We start from the raw sequence: 12,884 nt of genomic DNA, 5'->3' as shown, positions 1-12,884 counted from the left end.
CTGGTTGTCCTGTATTGTGTCCATCTTTGCATGAAACGTTCCCTTGGAATCTAATTTTCCCGAAGAGACCTCTAGTTTCTCCCAGTCTATTGTTTTCCTCTATTTGTTTGCATTGATCACAAAGGAAGACTTATATCCTTTTGCTGTTCTTTGGAACTCTGCATTCAGATGGATATATCTTTCCTTCTCTCCTTTGCCTTTCACTTCTCTTCCTTTATTATTTGTAAGGCCTCCTCAACCATTTTGCCTTTTTTTCTTTTATTTTTTGCCAAAATCCTTTTAAGTAGATAAGACAAACCATCCAATTTTAAAATGGGCAAAAGATGACACGGATTCTCCATATCATCATTCAGCGTGCACGTGCATGCTCAGTCGTGTTAGACTCTTTGCAACCCCATGGACTGTAGCTTGCTTGACTCTTCTGTCCATGGGATTCTCCCAGCAAGAGTAATGGAGTGGGTTGCCATTTCCTCCTCCAGGGATCCCAGGGATTGAACCCAGGGATGTATCCAGTGGCTCCTGCACTGGCAAGCAGATTCACTACTGCTGAGCCACCTGGGGAGTCCCATCATTCAGTAGGCAAATACAAATTAGAAGCATAAAGAGACCCATATATGTCACTGGAGTGGATTAGATTTTAGAAGTGTCACCATACTACATGTTGATAAGGATGTGGACCAGTTGAACCCTGACAGTGGCAAGAAAGGCCATAACCATGATGAAGAACTTTTTGGCAATTTCTTATAAAATTAAAACTCATGTATCTTATAATCCAGCAATTAAGTTCCTAGACATTTACTCAAGTGAAATAAAGAGGCAAGTCCAAATACTTTTACACAAATGCTGATAACTGTTTTATTCATAACAGCCAAAACTGGAAACCCAAATTTCTACCAACAGATGAATAATAAATGATGTTCACCTTCACCCATACAATGGAACACTACTGACAAACAGCTCTGGAAACACAGAGCTACTTGGTTTAGTCTTTAAAACATGGCAAAGTGGAAGAAGTCAGACACACAGGATTACATGCCATATGAATCCATTTATGTGAAGTCCTGCAACAGGCAGAATGAATACATACTAACAAAGTGTTTACTTGGGCCTGGAGTGGGACCTGGGAAAGGGCAAAATGGAACATTTTTTGGGTGACAGAAGTGTTGTTTTTCTTGTGATGATGGTTACACATGTATATGGATTTGCCAAAATTCTGTACACTTAAAATGGGTGTGTTACTATATGGCAACTAGACCTCAACCAAAGTTGGTTTAAATGGTCTGGTAATATGTTTCTATACCATTTGAAACATCTGTTACGGGTGAGTTTTCCAACAATGGAGTACTATATGCTACTCACTCAAGACTTCTAGAGTTGCTGGAATTTAGGAACTCAAGATATGCCCTCATGGGCAGTACATTCTGACAGCATTTCAAAACCGGTTCATGTTCAGATAAAAGAAATTCAGATGCAACAACCAACAGTTCTGCTAGACAGTTATCCACTGTGTGATATAACTCACCTGCTGTAGATCAGAGAGGGATCCTCCAGGCCTCCTGTTTCTCCAGAGTCCCTCCCAGACCACCCTCTTCTCTAGGTGACAAGTGTCTACTTGTCCAGTTCACTGTCACCTCCTTGAAGCCGCCTTACATCTCCACACCAAACTAGCTGCCTCCTGACCTACACCCCTGCACAATTGGAAACATACTTCAACTCCAACACTGAACTCAGCCTGCCATGACCTTTTTGCCTGCCCCATCAGACTATGGATCACTTCAGGACAGATGGTGTCTTATTCACCCTGGTTTCCAAGTATTTAGCACTGGTCCTTTGATCAATACATTTTCAAATCAGTGACGAAGTGAGCTGGAGAACAGGGAGAGGGGGAAGAAGTTGGGCTCAATCATGGAATTATTAGGACAGAAGAAAGTCATGAAGTGTATCAGGACTGTGTGCCCTCTGAGTGAATTAGAGATACACAGAATACTAGATGAAGATGAGTGCCCCCCTCACCCCCCCCGCAGCCCCCCAAGCGAGCGGACAGTCATTCACAGACAAACTCTGGAGGCAAAACATACAAAAGGCCAGTCTCACTCTGGCTACTGCCTGCAAGTGTCGAAGGCATTATGAACAGAGACATCAGCAGGGCCAAGAGGAGGTATTTCCAGTAGACCAGCAGACTATGCTGTCACAAAACAAAAAAGCAATGACCAAAAAAAAAAAATTTTTTTTTAATGTTTTAAATAACAGTGTAGAGAGGACAAAGCAAGAGAAGTGCCAAGTGCACACTTGGCTGTGCTTTTTATTGCCCTGCTCCAGATTCCAGGGACACACAAATCAGTGAGATACACTCACAGTCCTTAACAATGAGAGAGCACACACAACAATCAGAGCAAGCACAGTAATAAGAGGCAAATGGCTACTGAGGATCAGAAGCAGCAGAGGGGTAGCGGGCTGAGCCCAACACGCAGCTTGGGATGGGTCTTGACTCATGACAGGTCACGAGCCAGATGAGAGGGAGCACTTGGTCCTTGGCTGGGAGGCAGGAGCGCCCGGATGAGGGGGCATGTCTAGCAGTTGGTGCTACCTCTGTGACCTGGAGTGAACTGGGGGCAGATGAACCTCCAGAAAGCCTTTGGATGCAGGGCGGGGAGTTCGGAATTTCTCCTAAGGACCACAGAGAACCAAGTTGTGGTTTTAGGTAAGAAAGTATCTTTCTCTAGCTTGCCTTTCTGACAGATCAAAAATGGCTGAGGAACACTCTTTTAAAGTTATACAATTAGATACATAACTCTGCTTTAAAAGGGATTTAACTCAAGGGTGAATTGTTATTGTGCAGTGGAATAGAATCTTCGCCTCCTGAGGCCAAGCTCCTCCCTCCCACACCCACAGCTCTCCCATAACTGGTCCAGCTCCATGTCAGCTGTCCAACTGTGTGGCTCTTCTGCAAGCATGTTCTCCCAACGGAGGACAGCAGGCCCCACTGTGGCCAAGTGAGAGGTGGCAGCCCTGCCCATCCATGACCCTGGAAAATGCTGACTCCTCCAAAGCCTCATGAGTCAGGGCCCCTGCCACTGTTTCCAACATCACTAAGTGAGCCAGAGGATAATTAGAAGTCTGTGTGCCCCCCCAGGCCTCCACACGTCTCTCCCAAGTGAACGGCTGTCTGACTCAAGGGAAGGCCCTCCTGGGGAGCCTCTTGACTGCTTTTAAAGTCTGGGGGTGGGGTGAACTCTTTCCCATACTGACTACACTCGTAGAGTTTCTCCTCAGTGTGGATCTTCTGGTGCTGAAGGAAGTTTGACCTTTGAATGAAGCCTTTCCCACAATAACTGCACACGTAGGGTTTCTCTCCAGTGTGAATAATCTGGTGCAAGAGGAGCTTGGAGCTCTGAATAAAGGCTTTCCCACAGTCCTTGCACTCGAAGGGCCTGTCCCCAGAGTGGATCTTCTGGTGCTCGGTGAGGTGTGCTTTCTGGAGAAAGGCTTTCCCACACTCCTTGCACTCGTACACCCTCTCCCCGGTGTGGATCTTCTGGTGTCGAATAAGGTAGGAACTCAGGAAGAAGGCCTTCCCACACTCGTTGCACTCATAGAGCTTCTCCCCGGTGTGGATCCTCTGGTGCTGCGTGAAGTTGGACGTCTGGCTGAAGCGCTTCCCACACTCGTTGCAGACGTATGGCCGCTCCCCGGTGTGAATGCGCTGGTGCTGGATGAGCTTCGAGCTCCGGATGAAGGCCTTGCCGCACTCGTTGCACTCGAAGGGCCGCTCCCCAGTGTGGATCCTCTGGTGCTCGATGAGGTCTGAGCGGTGGCGGAAGGCCTTGCCACAGTCCTGGCACTCGTACTGCCTCACCTCCGTGTGGACCTGGAAGTGCCGGATGAGGCTGGAGCTCCGGATGAAGGCCTTGCCGCACTCGTTGCACTCGTACGGCCGCTCCCCTGTGTGGATCCTCTGGTGCCGGATGAGCAATGAGCTCTGGCTGAAGCCCTTCCCGCACTCCTTGCACTCAAAGGGCCTCTCGCGGGTGTGGACCCGCTGGTGGCGGATCAGGTCTGAGCTGTGACAGAATGCCTTCCCACACTGAGTGCACTTGAAGGGCCTTTCTCCCGTGTGTACTTTCTGATGCTCCAGGAGATCCGTGTAGAGAACGAAGTCCTTGCCACACGCGTTACACACGTACAGCCTCTCCCCACCATGAGCATGCTGATGCTCCACCAGGTGGGAGCTCTGGCTGAAGCCTTTCCCGCACTCGTCACACCTGTGAGCTTTCTCCCCAGCATGAGAAGCTTGATGTCTGGCCAGGCCCGGGTTGAACGGGAAGCTGCCACAGGCCTCGTGCTGGGGGGCCTCCCCCTCGATCAACTCTCTCTGAAGCAGGAGGAGGTCTGGGCTCAGGAGAGGGCTCCCCTCAGACTTACTCCCCGCCTGTGCTGCCTCTGCCGTTTGGATCTTCCAGTGGGTGACCGTCACCTGCTGGAAACCCCCTTCCTGTGAGGTGCAGCTCCGCAGGCTCTGTGCATCCAGGTTTCCTAAAAGCCTCCCGAGTCTGGGGTCAGGGCCCCTCCCAGATGTGGGGGCAGTGAGCTCCATCACTGGGAGGGCTTCAGACACTGCCTTCTGCAGATTCCCACGCCCAGAAACCCAGGCTCCGAGTCCCCTTCTGGTCACCAATCAGCATCTGAAATAAATAAGAGTAAGATCATCTTTCCCCTTCATTACGAGATGGGAATCTGCTGGAGCAGATGGGGTGAATTGTGCACCTGGAGCAGCAGAGAGACGTGCCCCCTGCCCACAGCCCCACTCAGCACAGCGCTTGGCTCAGCCCGCTGGCCTGTCCACTGGTGTAGGGGGCTCCACCACCCAACACCAGTTTCAGGGGACAGATGAGCTGATGGGCAGGGATGGGTCTGGACTCCACTCAAAGTCAAGACATGTTTCCTAAGAAACACAGAAAGACTGCTCCAACCCCCACTCAGCCGCGTTCTGCCCAGCTGAGACGCTGGATGGGTGAGACTCACACGAGCTCTGGCCTGTTAACATCGCTCCCCTGCCCTCTCCTTCCTCCACTACGTGTGCCCTTGGGGCAAAGCTCAGCCTGCTTCCTGATGGGTGTCTCTGTTCCTGCTGCCAGAGCTCTCACGTTTGTAACCACCTGCCCGACGGGCCCTGGGGGCTGCCAGCAGCTCCCACACCTGGCTAACTCCCCCGTGAGACCATCTCCTGGCTTCTCCTCTCAAGAGTCCAACAGCACTCCCCACCCCAGGGATGATGGCCTTGTGGCTTCTTCCAATGAGAAAACAGAAGCAATGAGATGAGGACACCCACTTTCTCCCACATTTACCACACTACCAGTGTTGGCGCCCACACCTCACCCACCCTCTGTACTGGGTTAAATGTCCTCCATGGAATCCGAGGTAAACGCGTCCACCTGTGCACCCTGCGCCCGCCCAGCAGCAGAGTCTGGGGTGGGAATGGTCACCACAGCACCATGCAGTTACCAGAACATCCATCAGCAGAAGAGAGGGCCAACTGAGGTGTCCTCCAGCAAGGAGGGCAACCCTGCACCAGAGCACAGGTGGACCTCCCGGGGTGATACCGAGCTACTTCCTACTTCCTGATCCTACTTTCTGATCCTACTTCTGCAGAGTTCAGACCCGGACAAAGCTGGCCATGGTGGGAAATTCGAGTCACGGATGGTCTTTAGGAAGAAGATGGTGATTGCGAGTACAGGGGGCCATGCTGCTCAGGTGTGTCTGCCATGGAAAAAAGCCTGTGCTTAGGGAACCTTGCACCATTTCTGGGACGTGCCTTCAGCTCTGGAATTCTTGCCCCAGCAGAAAATTTCTCCTTCAGCAGGAATTTGCCGAGGGGATGCCCTCTCTACTGCCAGCTTTCCACTGCTACAACCCATCTGCCATCTCAGAGGGCAGCAGGTTGGAGACCATCCTGGCCCGAGTGAGCCCCTGCAAAGGGTTGCACACAGTGTCAGCCAGGCTCAGGAAAGCTCTAGAAGCTTGGGAAAACTTTGTCTCCACCTCACTCAGGTTGTTGGCAGAACGTGGTTCCCTCTGGTCATGGAATGGCCCCTTGGGAGCATGGGCACCTTCCAGGCAGGAGCAGCTCAGATGTCCTCTCCTTCTCTTCTGCAACCAGCTGCACAAACCCTGCTTTCCAAGGGTTCCTGATGAGCCCCACCTTTTGTCAAATGACCGCAAGAGTCCTCCCTCGTGTCAGGAGGAGCGCAGAACCCTGCCTGCCACACCCCAGCAGGGGCCTGGCCCATGACAGAGCCCAGAGTGCCCTGGTCTCCATGGGGGGCAACTCTGAAGGGTCGTCCAGCTCCCTGCTACCCCATCCCACCTTGCTCACAGGTGCTTCCCCAAGTGCTCCCTCCTCAGCTGACCCCAGTTCCTGGGAGCTCTGCCCAAGATGACCCCACAGGACCCCTTCTCTCCCCAAATCTGCACCACTGGAAGCAGTCCAACTGCTATGCAGCCCCACAGAGATGCCCCCAAATCCCCAAGGGCAATGATGTACCCCTGAGGACAGAGCTAGGTGGTGGGGAGCTGCTGGGGGCAGGAGGGCTCCCCAGGTTCCTCCCAACAGGCTGCTTTCCTTCTCGAGCCAACAGCTCGCATCTAGTGCACAGTCTCCCTGGACTCTTCTGCTCGCCTTTCTAACCATACCATTCCCGTCACCCGGGGGCCCCCCTCTAAGGGGAACGGTCTCATTATAATTCTGCAGTTTTCAATTTCACTTCAATGGAATCATATGGTTGTTTTGTGTCTGCTGTTTATTCAATAGGCACCCACTTTTTATAGAGCTAGAATTCACACATCATAAAATCCACCATTTTAAAGCACACAATTCAGTGCTTCTTAGCATATTTCTAAGGTTGTAGAACCTTCCACACTAATTTGAGCATCGTCAAGACCCCCCCTCCCCAAGATGTCTGCTGACGCTGAGCACCACGCCAGGGAGGCCGCCTGTGTTGCATGGACCTCAGCTCAGGCAGCCTTCACCGCGTGAACAGAACGCCGTGTCCTTTCCACGATTCTGCCCTCCACCTCAAGGGGCTGGCAGCTCAGGGCTGGGCACGGTCCTGTGCTTGTCTTCTGGCCGACAGAGGTCCTCATTCCCGCTGAGCCCTGGGACTCCTTCGTTTCAGTGGCTACAGCTCAGGCCACCCTTGGAGACTCCCGGGAACTGCTGATGCTGTGGACCAGTGACTGCCTGCGTTCAAGGCTCCTCCCCTTCCTGAATGGACACATTCACGTGGTCATCTGCTCTTGCTGGGGGAGGAGGCAGCATCTGGGGAGGCCGGAACCTGTCAAGTTTAGACTGTGGCCGTGTGGACACGCACTGGTGCCGACAGAAGGCCACAGGCCAGGGATCCTGGCTCCATCTGGAGGCAGCAACTGAGCACAGCCTAGCTTGGGGGTCAGATGGCCAGCTGGTCAGCTACGGCAGACATGACGCTGCCCAGTGTCCCTGCTTTGAGTGACAGAAATCCCTCCAGAAATTTCAGTGGACACAGAGCCAGCAGTGAACCACCACATTTCCTGAAGTCCCCTAATGTCGGGGGTGACCTGTGACTGATTCCAGCACGCCATCCTCTCACCCAGCCCGCGGGACATGTATGAGGCCACACTGCAGGCTCCTGGGGGGCAGGACCCTCCCCATGCCTCTGAGATGGGATACCAGAAACCAAGTTTCCTGTTGGGAACACTAGTTTTGAATCTCCGTTACAGCAAGAGGAACCCACGCTTAAATAATGCTGTTAGACAACCTGACTATTCAGATGCAACACTCCCTGTGATGATGAAGACACTGAACCAACAGCTGACAGTAAGAGTGAGAAGCTGCACGTCTACTCGAAGCGTTTCTCTCCATGTGAGGTTTGCAACCCAGCTTCCTGGAGCAGTGGCCCTCTTGGGCGCCCTGTGACACAGCATTTCTGACCACTGCCCGGTGACATTCACTGACACTGTTCTTCTGAGTTAAAGGCCCACTAACTTGATTTAAATCTTTCTCCTGCTTACAGAAATTATTTTAGTTATTTTTCCAAGGCATAAGGGTAAACTATGCTAGTTGAGAAAAACTTTGACTAAAAATAAAATTATTCTTAATCCCAGTACTCAGATTACACATTGATGTTTTCCTTTAGTGTTTTTTCCTGCACCAATGTATTATGAAATGAGGACCACACTCCTCAGTCTTATATCCTATTTTACTTCACTTTTATACTGTCCATTCTGAGCAATTACAGACATAAGACCCACACTGTAAGAACCTTCAAGTGGTAAACAAAAACAAGGATAATCCCCAACAATTCCAGAGACCACTGCAAGCTGTTCAGTTTATACATTCATCCAGGCTTCTGCTTAAACAAAAACGACACATTTATTTCCACGCACGCCATCTGTAGGTACAAACACGGGGTCACATATACCTGTCCATCTGTACACCCTCCCCCGACTTCTAACACATCCCCGTATCCTTCAAGTTCATTCACACGGGGACCTGACGCTCCGAGGCCCCACTACGCTTCAGATGCCGGAGGTGCCCCTGGTGTCATGAAGAACGACATTCCCTGAAGTACTCAGCCCACCTCCCTTCCCCAGACTGGGGGAAGGAGTTAGCCAATGAAAGGTCTGGGAGAATAACTAGGCACATAGCACGCAGCCTCTTCCACTGGGGCACAGGTCCTGCTGCTCTGGGCCAGAAGTGCAGTGCTGTGGAGAGGCTGAGGCGATCCAGCGCCTCCTGTGGGCAGGCAGGACACAGCCTAACCGGCACTTGGCCTAGAGGTCCAGCATCACTCCAACCAAGGCTTGCACAAGTAGCGAGCTGGACTTCCGCTCTTCATGGGCCTCACTGGTGCAGATGTGGGAGGACAGGAGGGGTGCTATGGATGAGCGACCCTCAACCCCAACCAGGCACTGCTGAACTGGCCTGCAAAGTCCCAGGCACAGCTCCAAACCTTGTGAGGCAGCCATGACCTTGATTATTTACTCTATTTTACAGAGGCTGAGAAAGTCAATTACCCAAGATTGCCAAGCCAGTCAGTGGCAAAGCTTAGGTTTAGAGTCAGGCCTGTCTGCCTCCAGAGTCCATTCTCAAAGATGTTTTTCCCTCCCCAGGTGTGATGTTGCTGTTACAGGGTATTTTGCTTAGAGCAGCTGGGTGGGATTGTTATTCTAAAAGTAAGCTTATATTTTAAATCTTATTTTTTTTAATCCAAAAAAAGGGAGTATATTCAGTTTTTTGTTTTGGAGGTGATATTTCCTGATTTTTTGTTGTTGTTTAAAAGGACTGTTATACCACCTGAAAACAGGCTTGCGTCTATTTATAAGAATATAGCTTTAAAATGTGGCCTTTTCGTGATTTTCATAACTTTAACTTTTCAGGAAGTTTTTAAAATTAAATATACCTTGCTTTGAAGAAACATTTATCTGAATATCAGCAATCTTTCAGTTTCTCCTTAACGCCTTTTTTCCCCTATGAATTCAAATAAAGTTAAATTGATACTTTTTCATTTAAAGAAACCTGAATGAAATAAGCAAACGAAGTAAAAATATATCAGACTGCTGGTTCCATAATGTCTGGGGCTAACATAGCCCTCCCTTCTGTTAGAACTTGCTGGACAAAATATAACACAACATTGTTGATGTTGAGATGGGGCGAGCCTCAGAGCTGGGAGTGAAGCCTATGAGCCGCCAGAGTGGGCAGTGCCCACTGCAGGGGCGGGAAGCTGTTTGCACATGCGCACTAGTAAAGGGGTGTTATAAGCCTTGGGCTTGCAAGTTACCAGCGTGGCTGTCTGCCGCTTACAGTCTAAACAAAGGAAGCAGGCAGGTGTGCAGAGCTCCACCCTTGGGAGCAGCAGGAAAAGGATAGTAAAAGGGCACCCAAGGAAGACACGGACTGGAGCTGCAGGAGAATCTGCACCCCTGCGCGGCCCCAAGGCCACCAATGTCACCAACCTGCACTAGTGCGACCACAGCCATGGCGGGGACCGAGTGCCCGGCACGTGCTTTTCTTATTTCCTGTGTTCGCCACACTATCATCCATGAGGTTCGGGGAGGTGACTGGTTTACAGCTGAGCCAGCTGCTAGCTGCGGTCTCCTTCCCCCACCACCCCACATCCATCTGAGTTTTGCTCCCAGGGCTCTGCCCAGATGGCAATGGTCTTCTCCTTTCCTGAGCAGTTCAGTGTCCTTTCACCGGTCATATTCCACAACCCAAGGCAGCACTGGACGTGCCTGACAGCTCCCTGAACTGCTTTAAGGCCCTGCCCTGTTCTGGGTCAGCTGCTTCTCTGAGCACCTCTTCCATTACCAGCTTGTGAGCGCGGTCTGGGCTTTTTCAGCTCCGCCTTGCAAGCCTTACCATCCCTAAGGCCTTTGCAGGAAAAATCCATCCCCATCTCTCCAGGAGACACTGGAGCTAGGAGTCAGGCTTGTGAAAAGACATAGCAACCTCGCCCCGCCCCGCCCCATTTCTCTGGTATCTTCCACATGAGTGATGCTGTAGCCATTGCCATTATTAAGATACCGTTATTGTTACATCTAACGAAAGTCCCACCTCCGTGGACAGGACCAAGTCCTGTCATTCCCTGGGACTGGAGCTCAGGGGAAAGACGTGCTCCAGAGAGGGCACTGCGGCCTGATTAAGAGCATGAGCTCTACAGACAAACTGCCCGAATTCAAACGGGCCTCCAGCTAACACTCCTGGGAACACAGAGAGGCATGCTACTCAGGCCCGGAGGCTCACATGACTACGATGCAGCCACTGCACGAGGGGTAAGACGTCCAAGGCACCAGCAGACACGGCCTCCAGGACTGATACGACTCGAGAAAAGAACGGCGCCGCCCATCATCTGGAGGGGATTCTCTTCTTCACCTCTACCCGGCCAGGGCAGCGGTGCCGGCTCTGCACCTCCTCCAGCACAGGCAGGCTCGAGGCGCCGGTCACTCTCCCAGCATCATCTGTAGAGCTCCCTCGGGCTCCAGGCAGAGGCCGGCTGGCTTGCAACAAAAGAGCGGCACTACCCGCACCGTGCCCCTCACCTACCCCCAGGCCACCCCAGAGCCACGACACAGACGCCTACGCTGGGGGCTCTAAGCCTGGGGTGTGTGGCCCCTGGAGCCAGGGAAAGGAACCAAGAGAGTGGAATTTACCCGCACGACGTTCCCTGGGGAGAGAAGCTGCGGTCCCCGGGCCGGACTGCAGTCCGGCGGGGGCGGCCGTGACGGCTGCTGGGAGCCGGGCTCACCGAACCCGAGGCTCCGGGACCCCCGTGCGGGGCCGGCCGCGCTGAGCCCTCCCGTCCACCCGACCAGAGGACCCTGCCGCCCCGCTCGGGTCCTGGAACGCGCCACTCACCCGGCGCCCAACGGCGACAGGACGCCGGCACCCCGCACGCGGACTGCCAGGCGTCCGCCCCGCAGACCGGCCGACAAAGCCTGCACAGGAGCCCGCACGCCGCGGCCGGAAATCGGCCCGAGGGCCCGCCCGGAGAGCTTCCGGTGCCGCTCTAGGCGCTCCGGGGCCGGCCTGCCTCTCTGTGGTGCGCACTTCCGGCCGGGTGCAGCTGGCAGGGACCCAAGTCGAGGGCCAGGCGAGACTTCACCTCCCGCGTCCCCGCAGCCCTGAGCGCCGCCTATCCCCCAAGAGTTAATTGGCTTCCAGTTAGCTGTAAATCCCGACGTTAAAAATGTCGGCAGGCGGAGCTCCCTGCGCCCATCGCCGCGGGGCCCCAGAGCGTGCGCCCGCCCTCCACCCTCGGGCTTGGTCAGAGCGCCGCTCCTCTGAGAGTCGAGGTCTGGCGTGGCGCGGCCGCCGAGGGCTTTCTGCTTCCCGCAGCGGGCAGCGATTCCCGAGACTTGCCGCGTCTTCCCTTCCCTCTTCAGCCACGAGAAGTGCCCTCTGACTTAGTTCTTTTACAGCCCAGGGACTAAAGCTGGAGAAGCCAGGTCACTTGAGGTCACACAGCTAGTGAGTGGCCAGGCCGATCGCCTCTAGGGCCACGTTTCTGCCCCCGCTATGCTGTTGGTCCTGTGGGCGCAAGGGTGGCCTCTGGGGACAGTCGTGGGAAATGCCATCTATCCCACCCCCCCCACCCCACCTCCCGGGTGGAACAGCAGGCATCCAATTAACCATCAACTGGAGTTTGGGAACAGCAGCATTCACAAGCGGAGTAAGATGCCAGGAGCAAGCAAGGGAGTCATTACAACAATAAGCCGTGCCAAAGAGGGGCACTGGGCCCTGAGGAACTGCTGCTGACCAGTCTCCCCCCACCCCCACCCCAACACACCGCTCCCTCCACACACACCCCTCTGCACAACAGGGAAAGCTTCTTGGAGGAGGGAGGGGGTTCTTTTATGGAGGCCGGAGAGGATTGTCTCTTAACAAAACATGGACAAGATGTGTATGCTGCAAATTAAAAGATGCTGGTGAAAGAGATCAAAGAAGAGTTAAATAAATATGTTCATGGATTGGAAGACTCAACATAGTAGAAATGTTAATTTTCCATAAGTTAATCTAAAGGTCTAATGCAATTCCTATCAAAATTCCAGAAAGATTTTTAGTAGACATAGATAAGCTTATTCTAAAGTGTATATGTACAGGCTATGCCCTAGAATAGCTTAAAGCATTCTTGAAGAATAAAATGGGAGGACTACCACCTAATATTAAGACCTATAATACTGCTTCTGTAATCATGACAGTGTGGCATTGGTGAGGGAACAGATACCTAGGTCTCTGGAGCAGAATAAAGAACCAGGCACAGATCCACACCAATATATCCAGTGGACTTTTAGCAAAAGTGCAAAAGCAACTCGATGGAGATTTCAGTTCTTAATAATATATCCGTGTT

General features: G+C 52.5%; 1 protein-coding gene across 1 annotated transcript; it reads right to left on the bottom strand.

The window, feature by feature from the left end:
• Window positions 1-827: 827 nt before the first annotated feature.
• ZNF623 (zinc finger protein 623) lies at window positions 828-11,536 on the bottom strand. The gene is made up of 2 exons (XM_070382527.1): window positions 11,393-11,536; window positions 828-4,682 (listed from the first exon to the last, which is right to left on the bottom strand). Exon 2 carries the CDS (start codon window positions 4,592-4,594, stop codon window positions 3,110-3,112), a length of 1,485 nt encoding a protein of 494 aa, XP_070238628.1. The 5' UTR covers window positions 4,595-4,682; window positions 11,393-11,536; the 3' UTR covers window positions 828-3,109.
• Between the last annotated feature and the right edge of the window lie 1,348 nt (window positions 11,537-12,884).

This window comes from Bos mutus, chromosome 14 (assembly GCF_027580195.1).
Source record: "Bos mutus isolate GX-2022 chromosome 14, NWIPB_WYAK_1.1, whole genome shotgun sequence".
NCBI classification, from domain to species: Eukaryota; Metazoa; Chordata; class Mammalia; order Artiodactyla; family Bovidae; genus Bos; species Bos mutus.
Note: the sequence above shows the minus strand (reverse complement) of the source record. Positions and strands in the feature narration are given on the sequence as shown.

Excerpts from the sequence above, each read along its gene's own strand:
- ZNF623 (XM_070382527.1), bottom strand. The coding sequence starts at position 4,594 with ATGGAGCTCACTGCCCCCACATCTGGGAGGGGCCCTGACCCCAGACTC.